This window comes from Lepus europaeus, chromosome Y, assembly GCF_033115175.1.
Source record: "Lepus europaeus isolate LE1 chromosome Y, mLepTim1.pri, whole genome shotgun sequence".
Classification (NCBI taxonomy): Eukaryota; Metazoa; Chordata; class Mammalia; order Lagomorpha; family Leporidae; genus Lepus; species Lepus europaeus.
Window position 1 is genome coordinate 1,496,056 of NC_084851.1, and position 25,684 is coordinate 1,521,739.

Genomic DNA, 25,684 nt, shown 5'->3' on the forward strand with positions numbered 1-25,684 from the left:
CAGCTCACAATTTCTGTCATTCTGAGACAAAAAAAAAAAACCAGAAGGTTAAGGAGGTGAAACAGAAGAGAGGGACATATTGTAGGCAAAGACAAGATCAAAGTTAACTATTGCTTGATACAGCTGGAAATTTAAGATCCCACTGAGCAGGACACCTCCACCCTCCCCAGCTACCAACTCACGGCTGATCTAGACGTTCCTTCAGCTTGGAGGCAGGCATAAAGAATGAGTAGAGCATGGACACACCCTGGGACAGCATGGTTATTTCCAGTTTGTGCTCTGTCTACAGAGGATGAGAAGGAGGAAGGGGAACGACCATCTGTAAGATTCTGGGTTTATACAACTACCAACCCCGTGGGTGGGGGAAATGAAGAAGAAAGGCACCTTACCTTGAAGTATTCTAGGAACTGCCTGAGGGTCATCTCCTCACCATTAGGCTGTAATCCATGTACATCAAAGCGATCCCATAAAGTCCATTCTTGGTTATAATACTTGGAAACGAAGAACAAGGGGAAGGATAGTTGTTATTCCAGATGGCCTGGCCACTATCAGCCAACTTGACATGTTAGGTCAGAGCCACTGAAATTCTTTATTCCAAGTAGTCTGATAGCCACATCTCAATTTAAGTAACTGTAATTCTTATAATGACCAAATAGCCACATATGACTGAGACCTTGTTACCTCTTTCACTCATTTTCCATCTCGTTTACTTTCCTCCTTTTAATTTCTTATAAGTACCTTAGCAATCTGGTTTTTTTTTTTCAAAATGTGTGTCGTGCTCCCACTTTGTACACTGAATGAATGAACAAGGGAACACAAAAAGCAGATACCCAGTGACAGAAACTTACACGTGCCATAAGGAATACAGATGACTGCACACACATACAAACACACACACACATTTTTCACTCATATACATAGTTTACTAATGCGTAACATGACATCTCCATACAGGCAGGCTGTCACCCTTCTCACCTGGTGACGTGGTGGGGCAACGGGCTCAGAGAAGCTGAAGAATGGCAGAGCCAAGTTCATGAAGCTGTTCTTATAGGACTCAAGCTGTTGGTGTCCCTGCACTACCTTGTACAGCTCCAGACACACAAGGCCAACTACAGCTGATGTGGTTGTTGCAATGGCTGGGATGATCTTTCCTGCAATAAGCTTGCTCTGTGAATCAAGTGTGCCACAGAAGTTATTTTTAGAGAAGGCTGAAATCTACACAAGAAGCTAAGTTCAAATTCTAGACTTAAGTAAGCTTGCACAGGGATGGAAGATTCATCAGACTGTCATTACCTTATGACGGTCTGCAGGAGATATATCATAGTTCTCTGCTCTGAGGTTGGATGCAGCAACAATGAAATCCATATGAAAGTTGCTATCATCATCCTGTTGTGAATGAGGAGGAGGGGGGAGAGGGGAAAGAATAAGAGTGAAAAGGATTCTTAGCTACATGCGAGAAGTATATTTCCCACTCCAACTACCTGCTAACCTCCACACCACAAAGGATGACTGGGCCCTGTTGTAGATCCATAACGCTGACAAAGCCTGAGAGCTGAGCCACTGTCAACCTATTTCCCTACCCAGATCAGGGCCCCACCAACAACCTTCTCAAAGTTGATGGGGTACATCTTGAACCCGGAGAGTTTGTCTGGACTGGGAAGCACAGCCTTGAGCTCCTCTAGATGGCTGTCATCTGCGCGAAAAGAGGAGACACGGTTAGTCCCTCTGATCCTAAGCCTGTTTCTGAGGTAAAATCAGTAGCCCAGGGTACACAAAGTGTTCATGCATATCATGGACACTTTGGGAAATAGTGAGACAAGAAAAATAGGAGGCAATATTCCCCCAGAGAAAGAGGTACAAAGATGTAGGAAGCACGATAGGAAAATTATAAAGCTATTAATAAATGATGAAGAAGCACTATCCAGCATAGCCAAGAGGCAACCCAAATTTCTGTCAACAAAATGTAATCCATGTAATAGACTCAGTCTTAAAAAGGAAGGAAATTCTGACACATACTTTTAACACACATTAACCTTCTAGGTGTTGTATCTGTCCATGCATTACTGAAGACATCACAGCAATAAAATAAATAAGACACAAAAGAAAAATAGTATGATTCTACTTTTTATATTCCTAGAATAATAACTTGTGGAAGCAGAAAACAGGTATGCTGCCTGAGACAGTGAGGAAGGGAAAAATGAGGAGAAACTGTAACAGGACTTGAATTTTTAGTTAACATTAAAAAGTCTTAGTCTTGTTGTACAAGAACACATTTAGCATTGCTGAACACACATCATAAACAGGTAATAGCCTTATCAGACTCTGACCATATTAAAAAAAGAGGGAGCAGATAGGATCTTGACAGAAGACAGAAAAGATAAACCATGGATATCGAGGTCGTATGGAAGAATAACACACACAGATGAGGAGATACAGGGGAGGAAACATGAGACTGGAGTTGAAAAAGAAAATGAGTAAGGGAAGGAAGGAAAACTTCCAGACAGTAACAAAGAAGGGAACCATCAAGTCGGATTAATGTCAAGAAATTTGAAGGGCAAGATTCAGTGGGAGAATAGTAGAGATAGGTTACGTACATAAGGCGAGTTAAAAACAAATACATGGAAGGGAGACATGCATGAGAGATACAGACAAATATGTGCACAGAGGAACATAAAGAGGTGGCAATTATAAAGGAAAATATGGCAACTGATCTGAAGTGGTGAGATATGTAAAATGGAAGAAACACATTCAGGGGTAAGACACTACAGAGAGGAAGACACATAGCATGAGCCACATTGTAGATAGATGGAGATGGGAATTTGAGAATGAGGTTTGAGAAGACATACGGAGGACAACAGGATAAGGAGGAAAACAGAAAACAAAAAGTTTGGGGTAAATATTTACATGGGGATACAGGAGAAATTGAAGAGATAAAGCAGGTAAGGGATCAAGAAAAGGTAACACTCGTTCAGATCATATAGAGAAGCAAAGAACAAAGGCAAACAAAAACCAGAAAAGGGATAATGAACAGCTATTTCTGACATCTATTGTGGTAGGAAGAAAAGAAATGACACCTGCAACCAGTCATCCTTATTTCACACAGAATAGAAGTAACACCCAAAAAGATGGTATGTTGGTAAACCCTATGCCTATAGTCACAGAGAAGGGCCAAGTAGTGGTAAGGCTAGTGAGGAGACATAGGTGGAGAAAGTAGAGTGGAACTCCTGGCCAGCTGGCCAAAACTCACCAGGAGAGACACTGGCACTCTGCAGCTCCTGGTCAGAAACATGAATCCTGACACCAGACTTGGGGATGAATTCAGGTACCTGTAGAGACTGCAGGAGTGTGGCCACAGCAGGTCGGTCTTGAGAGCCCATCAGCCCATACATCTGGGCAAACAGGTTAGCAGCAGCCATCACATAGTCCAGATGTAGCGTCTGTGAGAAGGCAAACACACAAAGTCAGTTCTCAGTGGGGAAATCTGCCTGTTTCCTACCTATCCAACTTCCCCTTGACCCAAAGAGATCCCAGGAAGTTGAGACTTACATTGTTGACATCAAATGTAAGTGGATGTGGACAGCGTTTGGGTCCAGACCAGAACGGGGCTCCTGAGCTTGTCAGCTAGGAGAGGAAAGATTTTGGAGGAGTAGAACCTGAGTGTAGGAGACCAGCTGGCAATGCTAACACCTCACTTTGTTCCTGTGAGTCTAGACACTATTCTGGGAAACTTTTTATCAGAATAACAAAAAAAATCATAAACTTGTCACTCTGGCAGGCACTATACAAACTAAAGCTTAACACATATATGTTAACCCTGAAAAAAACCCCAACATATGAGTTATTATTTCTTCTTTACAGATAAAGTTACAGAAATACAAAGAGAAAACTAAATGGCTTGCTCTAATGTCAAGTCCATTGGGTTTCAAACCAACAATGGCTGTTAAACTTGAAACTATATAACTATAAAACTTTAGAACTATAAAGCTTTCCCTGGTAGTATCTACAATGTGAGATCAGAAACAATACTCGACACCATAAGCCAGGAAACCAGAAATGAAAAAAACCCTTTCCTGGTGGAAAAGGAAATAGGCAGAACATGTTTGCAGAACAGCAGCTTGTTTTTCTGAGATACCAATCCTTGGGTTGCCTGTGATTGCTGGATTATCAAAAACCTGGAGAACTCTCCTGTTTCCCAGAAAAGTACTCTGCCAAAAGGTCCAGAAAAGTGCCATAATACCTGGTTGGGAGGGAAGTTGTGGAGTAGCTGCCGGATGTTGTTAGAATACTGGGTGTGCCAGTGGTAGCAAGCCCAAGTCACACAGTCAGCCCATGTATATGGTCGCTGCAGCACCAGGCTACGCTGTAAGGCCTGCAGCACCTCCACTGGTTGGGTGCCTCCCAGCTGCAAAGTCCGTTCCACAAACTTTGGGTCTCTATAGGGAAGAAGCAAACAGCAGGATTATTCAACAGACCCAGAAGCAGGCTTCCTGAAAATCCCACACTCTCCATGCAAAGCCAGACATGATTCCCAAAAGGTGTCAAGAGGCTCAAACATAATAAGGTACAGATGTGAGGGAAGCAGACACAAGGTTTTTAGGCTTTGTTGGGCAGGGGCAAGCGTCACAGTTCAGTTGTTACACACGTGAGATACTGGTTGACATTTTCTGCAGGGTGCTTGAAGAGGCCTTCAAATTCATCCCGGGCCCACTGCAGACAAAGCAAACATTACACAGGGACAATGAATAACACAGAGGTTTCTAAACGTATTAGAAAGATTAATCAGTGAATCAAGCAAGTTGAAAGAAGCACTTCTGCTCTGTGAGTGCGCAACAGTGAAGTTTGTTAAATGTGGCTCCCCAAATTTCCTCAACTTCACACCTCTACTTTTTCAGTGGCTTATCTATACAGTAGTAACGCAGGTGCTTAGGCATGAAGAGCTACTCGTCAGGTCTGTGTACATTACTAGAATAGGGGTGTTTTTCCTCAAAAAGAAGGAAAATTCACAGCTAAATATAACAACAAAAATCCCCACAGAGACCCTGGGACTGGCAAAAAAACAAGGCAGTTCTGCATGTGTGCTGCCATTTTATACTTTAAATATGAGAAGTGTAAGACCAGTAAGTACAATCATTTGCAAAGTCATTTGGATCTCTAGATGCCAGAGATTCACTGGAGACTGTAGCTCTGTCCTACTGCCTACTTTATCATTCTAGAGAGTAATTTCTATGCTCCATGCACTTGCTACAAAGAAACAACCAAATACATATATATCTAGAGCTTATTCAAAATAGCAAATGCATGTTAAATGTTATAGAAAGGATGAGATACTAATTGTCATGGAAATTTTATGGATAAGGAATCCGAGGCATGCAGAAGTTTCACAGAAGTCTGAGGTCATATAATGAAAATGTTTTAAAACCTTTCTCATAGATTTCCCTGCATGTTGGGCACAAAAGAAAACGCGACCTACTAGAGGTTATATAAACATATAAATACACATGAGAGCCAAAAACTGACAGTCATGAGTACATAAATAAGTATATCCACTCATGCTGAAAGTGCTAAGTTGGGAAGACAATTTTTTTTTTACAGATAATTCCTCCTAAACAAAGTCTCAAATATTACACTAAGAAACACTCTAAACACACAATGGTGTGGTTCTTGGGTTGCAGATTAGGATTAGGTTATGTGTATCAGTTACTCAGGTGTATTTATTTTCTTCAACTAAATATGGCCTGTTCTATATGTATGGCCATTATGTCAACAGAAACTATTCTGATAAACTAACTGTTTGAAACATTTTGAGCAGCAGTTATGGAAATTTAAATATATACTTTAATGCAAAGTTTTTTTGTAATAACTCTGTTACCTTTGAAAAAACAAAGTTAACAGTGCAGTCAGTTTTGCTCAGAAACACATTAGTGTTTACACATTCTCACTTTTCAGATGTTTACTGAAATTATTGTAGTCTTTAACTAACAGAAGATTTTTTAAAGTTAAAAAAAAGTTTTAAAAACGAAGTTGTTGGTATACATGAAAACTGATTAGCAGAAAGATTTGCCACACTGAGGCTTACAGTTCTGGAATGCCAAGGGCTTCAAGACCCTGAGGCTATGTCTGGGCCTGCCTCTTTTACCTCCCAAAGAGCCCAAGGCTAATCACCTGCAGAGTGTGTTCAATGGCATTGGGGAAGTTCTTCAGTGTGCAGATGGGGATGGACTTCTCAGGTGGGTCCTGGCTAGAGCTGTAAGATTCCGTCAGGAAGGGAATAACCACTTGCACATTGCCCTTGGTGCCCAGTGTCCCTGACTCCAACAATGGTTTACGGTAGTACACGCAGCGGCGGTCCATGTACAGGCCTTCATGGAGGTAAAAAGGATGTATCATGAGAACTGGGAGAGGAGTCTTAGGACACAATAAAAAAGGTACACCCCACCCTAATATGCACAATGATGGCTTTGCCCTATCCTCATGTGCCTAGAAACTCACGGGCATCTACATTGTCCAGGGCATTGGCTACACCATCCAGGTTTTCATAGAAGTCGTCATTGTAGATACACTCAGTGTCAGGGCCCACACGATTCTGGTGGCTTATTACTCTGACGTGTGGATTTATCTGACGCACAGATGCAGCAGCTACGTCAGACTTTAACTTCTGAATGGGAATGGAGGGAGAAAGCTGTTTGTCATACATTCACACACAACCTTTTAAACAGCTAACCTAACAACTGATTAAGTGATGAAAAGCCTTCACTCCAAATTCAAGAACATCAGCTGTTGTTCTGTGACAATGCCACATGTGAAAAATGTGAAATGAGACAAAGAGGGCCCAAGATGTATGCCACAAATAGGAAAAAAATTCCTTAGTTTTGCATTATTTTACCAACTGATTCTACCTTTTTCTTCATTTAATGAGACCCAGGTTAGGGATGACATCACCTAAATAAAAACAAAGGCACACAGGATCTTTTCAAAGCCAAAGCCAAAACCAAGACCAAGACCTTTTCTTATTTAAAACCCATTACTGATGATGCAACACTGTGGTGAAGTGTTTTAAAGCTGTGGCCCGCAGCGCCAGCATCCCAAATGGGTGCTGGCTCGAGTCCTGGCTGCTCCATTTCCTATACAGCTCTCTGCCATGGCACAGGAAAGCAGGAGAAGGATGACTCAAGTTTCTTGGCCCCTGCAGACCTGGAAGTAGCTCCTGGCCCCTGGGTTCAGATCAGCTCAGCACTGGCCACTGCAGCCATTTGCGGAGTGAACCAGTGGATGAAGGATCTCTCTTCTCTCAAACTCTTTCAAATAAACAAAAATAAATCTTTTTAAAAAACTCTCCACTGGTAATACATTTTTCCTTGGAGAAAAATGAGCTGTCTCTATCATTGCACACCATAAAGTATAGTTTTGCTCAGGTTTTTACATTTATCTGTTGGCACACTATTAGGCTAGACATTCTTTTTAAATTATTCTTTTTTTTTGACAGGCAGAGTGGACAGTGGGAGAGAGAGACAGAGAGAAAGTCTTCCTTTGTCGTTGGTTCACCCTCAATGGCTGGCTCGGCCAGAACGCTGCGGCCGGCACAACGCGCTAATCCAATGGCAGGAGCCAGGTGCTTCTCCTGGTCTCCCATGGGGTGCAGGGCCCAAGCACTTGGGCCATCCTCCACCGCACTCCCAGGCCACAGCAGAGATCTGGCCTAGAAGAGGGGCAACCGGGACAGAATCCGGCACCCCAACCGGGACTAGAACCCGGTGTGCCAGCGCCGCAAGGCGGAGGATTAGCCTATTGAGCCACGGCGTCGGCCATGCTAGACATTCTAGTCTACATCCTTCGAGTATCTGAAGAAAATTTCATCTTTTTTTTTTTAAAGATTTCTTTATTCATTTGAAAGTAAGAGTTACACAGAAAGACGAGAAGCAGAGAGAAAAAGAGAGAGGGAGAGGTCTTCCATCTGCTGGTTCACTCCCCAATTGGCTGCAATGGCTGGAGCTGTGCTGATCCGAAGCCAGGAGCCAGGAGCTTCCTCCAGGCCTCCCATGGTGGGTGCAGGGGCCCAAGGACTTGGGTCCTCTTCTATTGCTTTCCCAGGCCACAGCAGAGGGCTGGATTGGAAGTGGAGCAGCCAGGTCTTGAACCACCACCCATATGGGATGCTGGCACTTCAGACCAGGGTGTTAACACACTGTACCACAGCACCGGCCCCAAAAATGTCATCTTTCTAATGAAAGACACTTTTGTCTACACTGTAAACCTTCCAAAGACACCTTTGTTTCTTACCACGTCCATACCCTACCTTTTCACGTATTAATGATATTCTCTGTGACTGTATTTGTTTTTTTTTAAGTTATGAAACCAAGAAACTTTGTTCTATAGATTTTCATATCACATATTTAAATAGAAAGTAGAAAAAAATTAGACCATTTTAAAATCCTTAATAGATCCTACACATAATCCGAATTATCATAAAAATATTTTCCAATGCAAACTTCAGTAACAGGAGCCAAACTCCATTTATCTTTTGGTCAGATATCTTTATGTACTTCTTAATGACAGCTAGATTCTCATTTCTAATGCATTCAACCTGGTATTTTGTTTGAAGGAAAATGCAGCACAGAAAAATAGTTTGACAGCCTATCAGCATAACTTGCAGGAGTTTAAAACTATATAGCAAACTTAACAAGTCAAAAGTGTTTATAAGTTTGGTTTTAAGTAAATCTGGAATCCATATTCAATCAACTTCCATTTGGAATGGATATTTACAACTAGTACATATTCTGTCTCATGATACAGTGGTCACTTGAAAAGTGTTTCATTGAATTAAATGAGGATTTCCTGTAGTAGATTAGAAAATTCCACTCTTTGGTAAAATAAGAGTAAAAAAATCAAATAATGGTCTTAGTACTCTTAAAATGGCTATTGTAATCTTGTGGATTCAAAGAGTATTTTACTATTAATTTTCCTATTAGAAAAGGGCAGGAACTTCTTTTTAACATGTATTTCAAATGTCTAGAACCTACTATGTGGACTGTAAAGTTTTAAGACTCTGAGCAGGCAGTAAAATTACTGACTTTCACAACGGCCTTCCATAACCCCAATTTACAGCACCGCATTCAAAATGGCCCAAAACCAACAACGCAGGAGTGGAGAAATTATGAAAACCTACCAAAGAAATGACCTAAGTGCTTGATAAATGTTTGCTGAGTTGAAGACTGACCGGCAGACAATTAAATTTGGACGCAGCTATGAGACACCCAGAGAGAGGTGTTCTAAGACACTAGGACTGAGAACAAAAAAAAAAAAAAGAGAGAGAGAGAGAGAATAAACCCCATTCAACTCACTGTGACATCCCAGGGCCGGAAGAGAAACTGTCGGTTGAGATTGGACTTTTCAATGGTATCCATATCTGTCACTGTAATATTCCCACCCTCCCCACAGCCTAGTCCAATCATGGCAAAGTTCTTGAGCAACTCACAGCCAATGGCACCTGCACCCACCTAGAAGATGGGAAAGAGAGTCTGGTCAAGGTGACTGCAGATAGCAGGAAGCCATTTACCGTTCCATACTTCCCGTAGAGATACAAAGATGGAAGAAAGTCACCTATGCCACATATTTAAACTGCCAAATCACAAAAATCTATCATCATCTTAAAAATGGAAGCACTTGAGACCCAAAACAAAGAATATATCAAGTTTTCCTTCAATTCACAGAAAGTGAAAAAATGAATGTGATCAAGCCACCAAAAATCAGAAAGACCCAACTTCTGGAGACAAAAGAAAATTTAAGAGGGGTCAGAAGCTAGTAAGGAAGGTGAAGGCAGTGGGTGTCTACTCACCAGAAAGTACTTCTGCTTGCCCAGTTTCTCTTGTAGGTCTGAGCCAAATACGGCCACCTGCCCATCATAACGGTTCTGATGCTATAAAAAAAAAAAGAAAGAAAGAAAGAAAAAGAAAAAAAGGAAAAGAAAAAAAACCAGGAAGTCTAAGGAAGAGTTGCTTTAGAATTGCTCACAATGAAGCCATCACAGAGGACCCACATACCGGGAGACATTTGTCTTCCATGAAGGCTGCTTTGTTTTCAGGAAGGCATTCTAAAGCATCAAAGTACAACCACTGCATGATAGGCATAAACTTGCCAGAGCAGGCCTGGGGAGAAAAGGCTGTCAGTAGTTGAGGCTTGACAAGTGACAAGTAGAGGACACTTCTGGCCATGCCCTTAATCATCCATGCTGACCTTCATGACCTCCTGGGCAGCCAGGCCCCCAATGAAGGCATTTATAGGTGCCAGATTCCCAGCAGCTACATATGCCAACTTGCGAATGAGGTCTTCATCCAGGATGTCCTGCTGTCCTGGGGGCAAGGCTTCAGAATTCACAGTCTGTGCTAAGATCACCAGTTCTGCTGCATCTTCCTGACGAGTCAAAAAAGAACATGTCAGACCACTGTAGGAGGATAAGGAGGAACGAAATTGTAGGCAAATGGAAACATATGACAGCTTTGGTCCAATTCACTGGTTATCTCCCCATCTCTACCTCATTATGTGGTCGAGGAGATCGATTGTACTGAGAACAAAACCGATGCAGGGCCTGGAAGCCAATGTGCAGCTGAGCAGGGCGAGAATACTTGGCAAAGTCCGTTATCACAAAATCTGGCTCTGCCAATGACACTACTAAGGATTTCTGTGGAAAGTGGGACATCAGGGTCAGAGGCCGGAAACAACTAGAAAACACTCAGAAACCTACCATCAACTCATACTCACAAAACTAATCTTCTTAGGTACTTTGACCTGACTGACAATGCCTCCACGAATATACTCAGAGAAGCTGGAGGTATCACATATGCTGAAGGTGTAAGGACCTAAGGGAAAAAAAGATGGAAGGGAATATGTTAAGTCATGTAACAACTCTCCCATCTTGCCATCTAGCACCATTAAAATTAAAATTAAAAACCAAAATACCTGTAGCACAGTCACTGTCAGCCTCTATTCTTACATTCAGGTATCTAAAACCGTTTCTCTCCTACCCAGATACAGCTCAACCCCCTCAATGACTCTACTTCTAAACACTATTCTAAAAAGCCAAGTTCATAGCTCTTCCTTTTCAATTAAAAATTGTGAATACCTTCTATCCTTTTTGTCTACTTGAGTGTAGGAGACAGCAAGCACTCAGATACAAAGAATGAAACCTGTCTTTGATCTCCAGGGGTCTGCTCAGGCTCCTGAGACTCAGAACATATGAAAGAGATGTCTCTCTCTCCTATTCCAAACTCTAAGAAGTGTCATCAACTCTCCACCTGAAACTAAGTAAATTGTATACCTTTAACCCAGATCCTTGGGAGAGCCACAACAATTAGGAGAGAAGTGTCTCTCCTTCACACAACTCAAATCTTGAGGACGTGTCTCAACCATGTCTCATAATATGTCTCTGACTTTGGGGCTCAACTCAGAATTTCGCCTCTAGTCCAGTCCTCAGCCAACTAAAATGTTTCACTTCTGATTAATTTAACTTCCTATAATAATTAACGAAGAAACCTCTGATATCAGGTTTTAACCATGAGACAAGGCAGTACAAAAAAATGATTCCTGATAAAACAACAAATGCAACTAGCTGCCTGATTATTCCAGCTTGTTGCCAAAGCACATGAAGTAGGAAGGATCACCCTCATTTGACGATGAGTATAGAATTCAGAGACAAGGACATATTGACTTCACAGGACACAGTTCTTGAGGACAGGGAAGCAAATTAAAGAACACCAGCCTTAGAAATATAATGCAGACCTGAGCATAAAGCAGAAAAAATTAACAAACAAAAAACTACCAAAGGCCAGGAAAATAACTATAAAAACACTAAGATCTCTTTGTAACTGAAGAATGGTTCTAGGAACTCGATGGATACAAAACTCCCACAGATGTTCAAGTTCTTCATACAAAATGCTGATCATACTTGCACACACAAACTCAAACTCAAACTCTAACTCACATTAAGACACTAGGACTGTAATATCTAATGCAACACAAGTAAATAGTTAAATGTGTTCCTGTACTATTCAGGTAAGAATGATTAGAATCCTGTATATGCTCGATATACATGCAATTTTTATCATTCGCATATTTTTGATCTCTAATTGTTCAATCATGGATGCAGAGGGACAGGACCTTAAAAGAGGGGGCAAGCATTTGAAATGGTGGTTAAGACTGTGCTTCATTAGCCAGCATCTCAAGTTGGCATGCCTAGTATGAATTCCAGCTATTACAGTTCTACTCCAGTTTCCTGTTATTGCACACCGCAGGAGGCAGCAGAAGTGGCTCAAGTCCTCAGGTTCTTGATACACATGAGGGAGATCCAGACTGAGTTCTAGGATCCTAGCATTAGCCTGGCCCAAGACAGCGGCTGCAGCTGTTTATGGAGTGAAACAGCAGATGAAGTTTGCGTCTGTGGAGGTGGAGGCAAGATGGCGGTATAGCAGTGGGATGTTCCAAGTCACACAGGGAAAAATGGATAATTAACGAGTAGAAGGAATACGAGGAAGCAGAGCAATAATAAAAAGTTTATGCAGAGTGGCCCAGGAGTTCACCAGAGTGTGCACAGGTCCACGTTGGGAAAACAGAGAGGTGCCCAAAGTGCAGAAAGGGAACAGCAAGGAGAACCAGTGAGGAGACAGCCACCACTGCCTCAGTGAATCAGGTGAGACGTTGTGAGCCCACAGAGATGCATACACAGATGAGTGTGGAAATTTGGTGAACAGTAATCGGTGCTCTAAGCGGGAAGAAGAAATTCTGGGGGACAGGCAGGAAGGGTGAACATGCCACGATTCCTCGGTGTCTTACCCCGCCCCCTAACCAGAACTGCAGCTGGCAGGGATAGGCGACACTGATTGTTTACATTTTTGAGTGTAGGCAGCGGGCTGCACTTTTCCCTCCTGTGCCATGAACCCAAAAATTGCGGGGGCCACCTCACAACACACCCCACCAGAGAACAACAATCACAACAATTCAGAGTGACTTCTCTCCCATCATGCAAGTTACACAGCAAAAAATAAATCTGAAAAACAAACACAAGCTCTTTTTAGTGAACAAAGGAGCAGGGAGACCAGCCCTGGTAGGTGGTGCTTAGTACATCAAAGCCTGGGTACTCTCCTCCTTAAGCTCCCAGAAATAAACAAAGCTCCAGGAGGTGGAACTGCTTGCTTACACTGGCAACCAGCACAGACACATAGCAGCTCATAGCAGAGGGAAATCAACTTAAAAGTTAAATCAATCAGAAAACAAACAAATGCCAAAGAGCAAAGGGAAAATTCTGAATAAGAAAGAACCTATGAACTTGCCAAGGGAGCACTCTAAATCTTCATAAAGGGAGACTGAAGAAAAAGAAATTGAAGACATGCCAGAAAAAGAGTTCAGAAAATTGGTATGATTACTTAGAAGCAATAAAAACGGATTCAAGATCTCAATGAAAAGCATTCCCAAGAAACTGAGATTCTAAAGAGAAGCCAAAATGAAATACTGGAAATGGAAACTTCAAATTGACCAAATAAAAAATGTCGTGGAATCTCTCAGAAATCAAATATATGAAATAGAAGAGTGAATATGAGAACTGGAAGAAAAACTTCTGCAATTAATACAGTAATACTAAATTAATACAGTAATACTAAATATAAGAAAAAAAATTAGAAAATTAAAAATCACAGTTTTAGATTTACAAGATTGTATCAAGCAATGCAATGTACATATAATGAGAGCCCTGGAATGTGTGGAAAGAGAGAATGGATTAGAAGGCCTTCTTAATGAAATCCTATCTGGCTGGCACCATGGCTCACTTGGCTAATCCTCCGCCTGCAGTGCTGGCACCCTGGGTTCTAGTCCCGGTCGGGACGCTGGAGTCTGTCCCGGTTGCCCCTCTTCCAGTCCAGCTCTCTGCTGTGGCCCGGGAGTGCAGTGGAGGATGGCCCAAGTGCTTGCGCCCTGCACCCGCATGGGAGACCAGGAGGAAGCACCTGGCTCTTGGCTTTGGATCGGTGCAGCACGCCAGCCATAGCGGCCATTTGGGGGGTGAACCAATGGAAAAGGAAGACCTTTCTCTCTGGCTCTCTCTCTGCCTAAATCTGCCTGTCAAAAAAATAAAAAGAAAGAAATACTATCAGCAAACTCCCACAACATCCAAGTACAAGAAATACATAGAACCCCCAACAGACATGACCAGAAAAGGTATTCACCATGACACATTCTGGCAACGCTCAGCTCAGTGAAAGAACAGATCTTAACATGTGTCATAGAGAAACTGATAGATGACACTCAGAGGTAATCCAGTCAGACTCACCCCCGACTTCTCATCACAAACCTTACAGGCAAGGAGAAATGGCATGATATATTCCAAGTTTTAAAGGAAAAATACTTCCAACTGAGAATACCGTACCTTGCAAAGCTACCATTTATGAATGAAGGGGAAGTAAAGAGTTTCCACGACAAACAGAAACTGAAAGATTCATGTCCAGCCCTACAACACTGGCTCAAGTATGTGCTGCACAGAAACACAGAAACAGGAACTGCACTACAAAGAAGATGACCGTGGGAAATGACCTAGCTAAAATACAAAGAAAAACCAAAATACATAAACAGCTCTACTTAAGGAAACATGACAGGAAAAAGACAGTATTTAACACTAGTCACACTGAATGTAAATGGTATCAACTCTACAGTCAAAAGACACAGACCAGCTGAATGGATTAAAAAAGAAAACCCATCTATCTGCTGCCTTCAGCAATCACATCTCACCAGTAAAGATGCTTGCAGACTGAAAGTGAAAAAAGGGAAAAAAGATATTCCAAGCTAACAGAAACCAAAAAAGTAGCCATCCTAATATCAGACAACATAGACTTTAACACACCAACTATTAAAAAGAGACAAAGAATGACACTATATAATGATTAAAGGATCAATCCAACACAAAGACGTTACTATTATAAATCTATATGCATCTAATTATGGGGTGCCTGGTTCTTTGAAAGAATTATTATGGGATCTAAAAGAAAATATGGACTCAAATATAATAGAAATATGGGACTTCAATACCCCACTTTCAGCAAGGGACAGATAAAACAGACAGAAAATCACTAGGATGGCCGGCACCGCAGCTCACTAGGCTAATCCTATGCCTGAGGCGCCAACACCCCGGGTTCTAGTCCCGGTTGGGGCAACAGATTCTGTCCTGCTGCTCCTCTTCCAGTCCATCTCACTGCTGAGGCCTAGGAAGGCAGCGGAAGATGTCCCAAGTGGTTGGGACCTGCACCCGCATGGGAGACCGGGAGGAAGCACCTGCCTTCTGGCTTCAGATCGGTGCAGGGTGCCGGCCGTAGCGGCCATTTCGGGGGTGAACCAATGGAAGGAAGACCTTTGCAGATATTAACAGAGCCTTCCACCCCACAGCTACAGAGTACACATATTTCTCCCCTGTGCATGGAACTTACTCTAGGATTGACCATATGCTAGGTCATAAGGTGAGTCTCAGCTAATTCAAAAAATTTAAATCATACCATGCATCTTCTCAGACCACAATGCAATGAAGCTGGAAATCCACAACTCGGGAATCTCTAGAGCATATGCAAACACATGGAGACTAAACAACATGCTCCTGAACAAATTGTGGGTCACAGAAGAAATAAAAAGAGAAATCAAAAAATTTCAGGAAGCAAAAAGACAATACAACTTATCAAAATGTGTGGGATGCAGCAAAAGGTAAGAGAAACGTTTATAGCAATAGGTGCCTACTTTAAGAAACTGAAAAGTCGCAAAATAACTGAACTCTATTTTAGGCACAGAAAGCCAAGACACTCTGGAAAAAAACAAAAAAAAAAAGGAGACCTAAATGAAAGATCTCAGCGAGTGCGATCCCAGTGGAAAGAACGGGGCCATCAAAGGAGGTACCCTTCTCTGAAGGGAGGAGAGAACTTCCACTTTGACTATGACCCTGTCAGAATAAGATTGATGTCGGCGAACCCTAAAGGCTTCCATAGCCTCGGCAACTCATGACTAGAGCCTAGGGAGATTACTGACACCATAAACAAGAGTGTCAAATTGTTAAATCAACAACAGGAGTCACTGTGTACTTACGTCCCATGTGGGATCTGTCCTTAATGGGCTGTCCAATGTGAAGTAATGCTATAACTAGTACTGTAACAGTATTTTTACACTTTGTGTTTCTGTGTGGGTGCAAACTGATGAAATCTTTACTTAGTATATACTGAATCAATCTCCTGTATATAAAGATAATTGAAAATGAAAAAAACCCTGGTGTTAAATTGGAAATTACATAGAAAATTAATCAATTTTTAAAAAAAAAATCATGTAGGATCTCTGTCATTAATGTGCTATACACTGTGATTTAATGCTATAACTAGTACTCCAACAGTATTTTTCACTTTGTGTTGCTATGTGAGGGCAAACTGTTGAAATCTTTACTTTATATATACTAAACTGATTTTCTGCATATAAAGAGAATTGAAAATGAATCTTGATGTGAATGGAAGGGGAGAGAGAGCGGGAAAGGGGAGGGTTGCGGTTGGGAGGGAAGTTATGGGGGGGGGGGAGCCACTGTAATCCATAAGCTGTACTTTGGACATTTATATTCATTAAATAAAAGCTTTAAAAAATTTTTTTAAAAATGAACTCTCTAAGTACCTCAAGGATCTAGAAAAACTACAGCAAATCAAATGCAAAGCTAGTAGGTGAAAAGAAATAATTAAAATTAAAGAAGAAATCAACAAAATTGAAACAAAAAATAAGCAAACTGAAGAGCTGGTTTTTTGGAAAAATAAACAAAATTGACACAACGTAGGCCCAACTAACTGAAAAAGGTGATAAGACTCAAATCAATAAAATTAGAGATGGTAATGGAAATTTAACAACAGAAATAACACCTAAACAGACCCTTAACCAGACAGAAATTGAATCAGTAATGAACGCCCTCCCAACAAAGAAGAGCCCAGGACCAGATAGCTTCACTGCTGAATTCTACCATAAATTTAAAGAAGAAGTAAACCCAGTTCTTCTCAAATTATTCAAAACAATTGAAAGGGAAGGAATCCACCCAATAAGTCAATATCACCTTAATTCCTAAACCTACAAAAGATACAACAGAGAAAGAAAACTATAGACCAAGCTCCCTGATGAATATATTAGAAAAAATACTCAATAAAATCCTGGCCAAATGAATCCAACTACACATCAGGAAGAACACTCACCCAGACCAAATGGGATTTATGCCTGGAATGCAGGGATGGTTGCAAATTTGAAAATCAACCAATATGATAAATCACATTAACAAACAGGAACAAAAGCCATTTGATTATCTCAACAGATGCAGAGAAAGCATCTGACAAAATACAACACCCTTTCACGATGAAAGCTCTAAGCAAACTGGGTTTATATAGGAACATTCCTCAACACAATCAAGGTAATTTATGACAAACCCATGGCCAGCATCATATTGATGGGGAATATCTGTAAGCATTCCCACAGAATTCTAGGATGAGAGAGATGCCCACTCTCACCATTGCTATTCAATATAACTCTGGAAGTTTTAGCCAGAGCTATTGGGCAAAAAAAAAAGAAATCAGGCCGGTGCCGCGGCTCACTAGGCTAATCCTCCGCCTGCGGCGCCAGCACCCCGGGGTACTAGTCCCGGTTGGGGCGCCGGATTCTGTCCCAGTTGCTCCTCTTCTAGTCCAGCTTTCTGCTGTGGCCCGGGAAGGCAGTGGAGGATGGCCCAGGTCCTTGGGCCCTGCACTGCATGGGAGACCAGGAGAAGCACCTGGCTCCTGGCTTCGGATCAGCGCGGTGCGCCAGCCGCAGCGTGCCAACCACAGCGGCCACTGGGGGGGTGAACCAACCAAAAAGGAAGATCTCTCTCTTTTTCTCTCACTGCCCACACTCTGCCTGTCAAAAACAAACAAACAAACAAACAAACAAACAAACAAACAAACCAAAAAAAAATTGAACAGAAATTGGGAAGGAGGAAGTAAAACTATCTCTATTTGCAGATAACATGATTCTGTATTTAGGGGATAAGATACCTTTGGAACTCCTAATTAGAGTTTTGTAAAGTAGCAGGATACAAAAACAACACCCAGAAATCAACAGCTTTTGTAAACTCAGACAATGCCATGGCTCAGAAAGAATTTCCAAGGACAACCCTACAAAAGCAATCAAGTACCTTGGAATAAATTTAACCAAGTATTTCAAAGATCTTTACAATGAGAATTACAAAACATTCAAGAACAAAATAGAAGAAGATACAAAAAAATGGAAAAATCTGCCATTCTCACGTATTGGAAGAGTCAATATCATCAAAATGTCCATTCTCCCAAAAAGCAATTTATAGATCCAATGCGATACCAATCAAAGTACCAAAGACATTCTTCTCAGATCTAGAAAAACTAATGCTGAAATCAAATGGGGGAACAGGAGACCTCAAATAGCTAAAGCAATCTTATACAACAAAAACAAATCTAGAGGCATCACAATACCTGACATCAAGATATACTACAGGGTAGTTATAATCAAAACAGCCTGGTACTAGTACAAAAAGAGATGGATAGTCCATTGCAACAGAATAGAAACCCCAGAACTCAATCCAAACTTCTACAACCAACTGATATTTGACAAAGGTGCTAAAACTAGCCCCTAGTGCAGGGACACTGTCTTCAACAAATGGTGCTGAGAAAACTGGATATCCACATACAGAAGTATGAAGACCCCTACCTTACATCCTACACAAAAACCCACTCAACATGGATTAAAGATCAAAATCTACGCCACGACACTGTAAAATTAATCAAGAGCACAGGGGAAACCCTTCAAGACATTGCAGCAGGCAAAGAATCCTGGAAAAGACCTCAGAGGCACAGGTAGTCAACACGAAAATGAACAAATGGGATTACCTCAATTTGAGAAGCTTCTGAACAGTGAAAGAAACAGTCAGGAAAAGTGCAGAATAGGAGAAACTATTTGCACACTGTGCAACCAAAAAAGGATTAATAAACAGTATCTACAAAGAGATCAAGAAACTCCACAAGAACAAAACAAACAACACAGTTAAGAGAAGGGCCAAGGACTTTAACAGCATTTTTCAAAATATGAAAATCAAATGGCCAACAGACACAAGAAAAAAATGTTCACGATCTCTAGCCATCAAGGAAATGCAAATCAAAACCACAATGAGGTTTCACCTCACCCTGTTAGATTGGCTCACATACAGAAATCAACAAACAACAATGGGAATGTAAACTGGTAAAGCCACTATGGAAAACAGTATGGAGATACCTCAAAAATCTGAAATCTGAACATAGACCCACCATATGACCCAGCCATTCCACTCCTGGGAGTTTACCCAAGGAGCTATCTGCACCTCCCATGTTTATTGCAGCTCAATTCACAATAGCTATGTCATGGAAGCAACCTAAATGTCCATCAACCGAAGAGTGGATAAAGAAATTGTGGGATATGTACACTATGGAATGCATGGCAGTAAAAAAAAAAAAAGAATGAAATCCGTTCCTTTGCAACAAAATGGAGCAAGTTGGAAAACCTCATACTTAGTGAAATAACCCAGTCCCAAAGGGACAAATACCACATGTTCTCCTTTATTTGGGAGAATAGCACTTCTAAAATAAAAGCTAAAGAAGCAACACTGACACTTTTAGAATCAGTGACTTGAACAGTCGAGGGAGAGTTTATTATTTTTACTTTTTATTTTGTATATTTTTTCCTCTGTTTTCTTTCTTTTCCTTTTCTTTTCTTCATACTATGTATTGAACTCTGTATGTAACGTAAGAGTTAATCATATGTATTTTAATTCAATTGGAAAAAGATACACGTTAAAAACAAGAGAGGGAATAAGAGAGGGAGGAGGTAGTCTATAATTGACAAGCAGTACAGTTCTGCATACAGTCATACAGACTTAATTCCAAGGGTACAGCCTAAAAAATGGACATGGGACTCCAAACACATAAAAATTGGTGGTACAAATGCCATCTTAATTGTTAAAAGTGATTATATTAAATGTTAAAGTCAACATATAGATAGGTTTAAGTATAAAAGTGATCATATTTGTAACATCAAATGCCTGGTAATAATCATAGAATTAAAAAGGAAAGAAGGGCAAATATGGGAAGCAGTTCACACAGCAGACTCCTAGAATGACATTCGCGGCAAATACCACTGACCTCAGAATCAACCCTTAAGGCTTTCTTGTCTGGCTGAAGGGCCTGTGAGAGAATTTCAGGCATGGAAAGCCAAGACTTTGGCAAAAAATATCCTATGTGGAGGATCTCTGTGAAACCCCAGAGGAAAGAAAGGGCCATCAAAGAAGGACGTGGGGATGAGAGAACATCCACTTTGCTCATGGCCATGTCCAAATAACAATGCAGTCTATGGTCACAAAAGGCTTCCATAGCCTTGGTAGCCCATGGCAAGAACTTCAGGTGATCACTGATGTCATAAATAAGAGTGGTAATTGTTAAAGGAATGACCGAAGTCACTATGCACTTAGTCCCCATGTAGGACCTCCGTCCTTTTTGAGTTGTACTATCAGAACCGACTGCAAATCTTTTCTCAAACTGTACTCTCTATGCTGTGTGTATGTGTGTGGATGCAACCTGTTGAAATCTATGCTTAACATGGAGTTGGTCCTCTGTATATAAAATCAAACTAAAAATGAACCATAATGAAGAAGTAGATGGGAGAGAGAGAGAGAGGTGGCGGGATGGGAGTTGGGGTGGGAAACAGGAGTAATGGGGAGAAGAACCATTATATTCCCAAAGTTGTATCTGTGAGAAAATTCATTCTTTCAATAAAAACGTAAAAAAGACTGCTGTCTGCCTGTCTTTAGCTTTCAACTGAAATGAAATAATTAAAAGCTTCAGGAAAACTGATTGTTTTTTTTTTTCCCTCAATGATAGGATAACTGTTTTCTTTTTCTCTCAATGATAGGATCACATCAAGTTTTCACTAGATGTAAAAACTCACCTTAGGTGATTCAGTGGAAATGAGATTATCTCTATAAAAATTACAAAATCTTACATACCAAAAGTATGTAATCTTCACAACTGTTTATCAAATGCCATTGTTACCTAATTTCACTGAGTCTTATGACCTGTGACCTTACCATTCATTAAATTTTAAAATTTTGGCCATAAATTCTTTCAGAAACCTTTTTTTTGGTCATACACCACTGTACTGAGCCACAAGTATTTTTCATATGTAGAAATGAACTTTATGTCTCTTTGATATCTTCCAAGTCTGAACATATTCAGTTTTTCTAGAGCTTCGTGAATATATAGGATTTATAACACTAACATTAATATCTTTTTTAATAAATTTATTGACAAGATTAATCATATTTAGACCACTAACAGACTGGTAAGTGACACAGTAAAATAAAAGAAAAGGAATAAACCAAGAATAAGTGAACTGTGCAGCATGAGATAGTTTTAAAAAGGCATTTCTAAAAGTTTCTGGAAAGCCAGAATTACCCACTGCATTACAAAGCTCTTTGAAGATAAAAACATTTTAGTTTCAGTTACCACGAAATTCTGACATGCTCTTATACACATTTTATCCGAGTTTTTAAGAAGGGATGATGGGGAGCTGGTGTTGTGGCAAATTCAGCTCTCTTCTATGACCTGGACAAAGCAGGGGAAGATGGCACAAGTGCTTCAGCCCTGGCACCTGTGTGGGAGACTTGAAGAAGCTCCTGGCTCCTGGCTTTGGATCAGCTCAGCTCTGGCCACTGTGGCTACATGGGGCATTAGCCAGCAGACAGAAGAACCCCCCACCCATGGCCTTCTGTAACTCTTCCTTTCAAATAAATAAATACATATTTTTAAAAAATGGGATGATGGATGAAGGGCAGTGAGAAAGCATTATTTTGAAAAACAGAAAAGGCTATCATTTTTCCAAACATGACACACAGCAAAAAACTCAGAGATCAATTCAGCAAGTCCCGGGGAAATGACTCATGAAGAAACACATAAAGGTAAATTACCATCATGATGCTTATAATCAGTGGTAGAAAATATGGGCATATTACAAAGGGAAGAAAAGTATGAACAAGAATTACTGAGGAAAACAATGCAGTCAAGTAACCCAGAACAGTAGTTCTGGGTTGAAGCAAAACAACTGTCAATATACACTTTAAACTCTTAAGAAAATTCTTTAAAAAATAAACAAGATAATGGCAATTTCTGACATGAAAAATAATGATCACGTACACATAAATGTTAAAAGGCATTCTTTGGGCATAAAGAAAATATTACCTGATGAAAATATGGGCCCAAAGACAGGCAGGATGAAAACTAAAAATTCTGAGAATTTGGGTGATTTTATTCATTATATTTCTTTGTAAATAATGTATTGCAAAGTTTATGCTACATATAAATAAAAATATCTGATATAAAGATGATAAAAATTAAAGTATTTTAAGGTTCTTTTATGTGAATCAACAAAATATCGTAAGCTACGCTAAGCACATATTAAGGATATACTACAAACTTAAAGTCAACAATTTAAAAGCAAATGGAATCAAACACCAGTGGCATGCACTCCAAAGTCTCTCGATAACTTTGTAACTTCCTTTCTCTATGTTCTCACAGACACCTCTCTAAGTCCCAGCTAAGACTCCAGACTCATTCTTGGCTTTTATTTTAGTTTGAAGTGCAGACATGTTACTACATAGCTTTTGTATTGGCTCACCTATTTTCCCTTTGTTCCAAGCAACCACTTCTCACTTGTGGCCCACCCCTGTGATGGCTATGACATACCCAGAACTTTGATCTCAAGAGGATGAATGCCATTCAGTTCATTCATGCCCTGAACTTCCGTGAAGGAGACAAAGTCTCCACTCTCAAATCCATGTCGGGTCTCATCCAGGCATGTAACAATCCCAGGGTTGTCCTATATGGAGGAAGAGTTAAACTTCAGAAGCAGGCTCAACTGCCAGCAGAAAAGAATGATTTGGTACTGTCCTGCTTATTCTGGAACCCCTAGGATTGGTCTTCTTACCTTGGTGACCATAGAAACCATAGCACTGAGTGGCTGCTCCCCATTAGAATCCATAACAATCATTTCCTTTCCAAAGTCACAGAACAGCTGCCTATAGAGGGAACCAAAAGGACTGGTGCATGACACCCATGAAAACAGACACTCCAAGTTCTTCAATATACAGTAAGTACTGGCCAAGCAAACTCGGTACACTGGTGACAATTAGGTGGCACCTTTTCATGCCATACTGGGAGAATGAATATGTAAAACTGAAAATTCAGATGTCTAAATGGAATCTGAAGACAATAAAAGCCTCCCCAGAGTGCGTGTGGCAAGTGTTGGAGGAGAAGGAAAGATAAAAACTCACCCAAACAGGCCACGTGTGTCTGCTACCACAAGCTTGATGCCATGGTTGTGGCAGAACTCACCCACCTGCAGCTGATCCTCCAAGGGAGTGTTAGTAAGGACCACTACCTGTAAAAAAATCACAGGACTGGGCTAAAAGCCTGACGCTGTAAGTTACAGAGAGAACAAGCACCAAGTTTTTCTCTGGTTAAACCCTCTTCCACAAACTGCTGTACACTTCCTATCTGTGTCAGATTCAGGAGGGTAAGAATTGGTGAAACAATATGAACTCTTAGAGACTATGACAAAAAATCAAAGATGACCTGTAAAGAATCTGATGAACAACTATTTCATTTCTTTAACTAATACTCACTACTGCCTGTATTCTTTTGTGCTTGAGGGGTCAAAAAAAAAGTAACAATACTATTCCAGTGAAAACATCTTGTGTTTATCCCCACCAAACCCTATTGCTCCAATACTTAAGAAAATAGTTGTAGGGGCCACTGCCTGTGGTGTTGCAGGTTAAGCCTATGCCTGGGGTGCTGGAATCCCATATGGACACAGTACGAGTCCTAGCTGCTACACTTCTAATCCAGCTCCCAGCCTACGGCCTGGAAAAGAGGTAGAATATAGCTCAAGTGCTTGGGTTCCACACCCACGTGGGAAACCTGGATGAAACTCCTGGCTTCTGGTTTTGGATCAGCCCAGCTTTGGCAGCTTAAGCCATCTGGGGAGTGAATTTGTGGATGGATAACCTCTCTGTCTGTCCGTCTCTCTCTGTGACTCGGCCTTTCAAACAAATAAATGAATTCTCCAATACTTGTTCAGCCACAATCTATAGGATTTGTTTTTTACTGCCATCATTTATTCACCAGGATAAATTCCAACTCCTACATCAGGGATCCTTGCGCCCTAGTCCTCTAGTATAGAAAATCAGCTATTTAATTTTACTAAAAATTAGGCGCACTATTAAGCTTCAGTTTCACAAATACTCTGTAAGACCCACACTTCTGTTTATGCACAGGAAATAATAAGGCAGAAGAGGTCAAATGACTTTCTCTAGACCACACTCTAGAAGAGTTCAAGACTTAAACAGTAACAGTTTAGCTACAAAGTTCTATTACAACAATCCATGTACCACAATGTATGGCCATATCTTCCTTTAAATAGATGAATACTTAAAGGACAGCTCGGCTTCTCTTAGCGTTCTAGCAATAAACCTAAGATATCAGGTCACCCTGCTAGGTAAATATTTACTAAAGGAATCAGCAATAACATCTGGAAAAAAGATAAAGGCCTGCATATTACCTGGAAATCTCTAAGGAAGTCCTCAACAAACAGTGGTCCTGTGTAGGTGCTGACAGGCACGTAGCTGTTGAGTTCAGCGAGGCGGGGTTGGGATACTTCAGCTCGGTTTTTACCAATATCTTCTTCCCGTAGGTAGTACTACAGTATTAAAAAAGAGAACTGAACTACATGAGGAGTCTAAGGAGTTTGTCTTTCCAATGGTTAAGAAAGCAGAAATGAGGTACCTGAGAAGAGAGGTCAGCCCACTGGGCAGTGCCCTGGTCATGCAGGGTAACAGCTTTCACCCCACCAAGGATGATGTTCTTGGCAATCTCAACACCCAGGCCCTGCAGGCCTGACACTAGCACACTGGATGTCTGAAGATGCTTCATTGCTTCATGACCCAGCACATACCTGCCAGATTTAGAGAGGCCTCTGGGTGAAACCATAATCTTGCTGCACCTATTTTCAACACTCATCATTAGCTTTGGACCCACTTACAGCTGGCGGGAGTAAAGACCTTCATCTATGACTGTTTCAATACTTTTCTGCATTCCCTATGGATGGAGGAAAGAAAAACGGAGTTGGGAAAACAGGCATTAATGGAACATGGAGAGACGGATAAGGGCACTTTCTTCAGATCACGCTACATACCCACTTCTCCGATTTCCATGGAGAAAACACTTACGTTGGTTGGTTCTGAGGGCACTTCCGACATCACAGGGTAGGCAGGGAAACAGTGAGACTCTAGTGTTGAATCAGGCCCAGAAACACGACGTTTCTTAGATGAGAGTGAGCCTGACATCTACTGGAAAGCCAGCACAAAACATAAGGTACTTAAGGATGGGATTTTTTTGTCAGAAGCAATTCTGGGAAAGAACAGAGCTTTAGTATTAATATACCATCTTTAAAGAAACACAGGACATGTTACTAAGGTTATCCTGAAGGAAAACTGAGGCTGAGTTTAAACAGTGTAGGGCCCAAAATATTAGGTACAAACTTGCTAGATGAAAAGTGAGGCTCA

General features: G+C 40.9%; 1 protein-coding gene across 1 annotated transcript; it reads right to left on the reverse strand.

The window, feature by feature from the left end:
- Positions 1–261: 261 nt before the first annotated feature.
- LOC133754017 (ubiquitin-like modifier-activating enzyme 1) lies at positions 262–25,400 on the reverse strand. Its single transcript, XM_062184650.1, has 24 exons — positions 25,349–25,400; positions 25,162–25,217; positions 24,906–25,074; positions 24,682–24,819; positions 23,396–23,502; positions 23,050–23,140; positions 22,809–22,941; positions 10,756–10,853; positions 10,529–10,675; positions 10,231–10,407; positions 10,038–10,142; positions 9,833–9,913; positions 9,339–9,494; positions 6,490–6,655; positions 6,163–6,359; positions 4,643–4,707; positions 4,238–4,433; positions 3,547–3,621; positions 3,248–3,437; positions 1,605–1,693; positions 1,294–1,386; positions 976–1,167; positions 390–491; positions 262–279 (listed from the first exon to the last, which is right to left on the reverse strand). The coding sequence occupies exons 1-24, from the start codon at positions 25,376–25,378 to the stop codon at positions 262–264; spliced, it is 2,871 nt and encodes a 956-aa protein (XP_062040634.1). The 5' UTR covers positions 25,379–25,400.
- Between the last annotated feature and the right edge of the window lie 284 nt (positions 25,401–25,684).

Excerpts from the sequence above, each read along its gene's own strand:
- LOC133754017 (XM_062184650.1), bottom strand. The coding sequence starts at position 25,378 with ATGTCGGAAGTGCCCTCAGAACCAACCAAC. Across the intron at positions 9,914-10,037 it reads TGGAAGACAAATGTCTCCCG|CATCAGAACCGTTATGATGG; the intron begins GTATGTGGGTCC and ends TTTTTTTTATAG. Across the intron at positions 4,708-6,162 it reads CCATTGAACACACTCTGCAG|TGGGCCCGGGATGAATTTGA; the intron begins GTGATTAGCCTT and ends CTTTGTCTGCAG.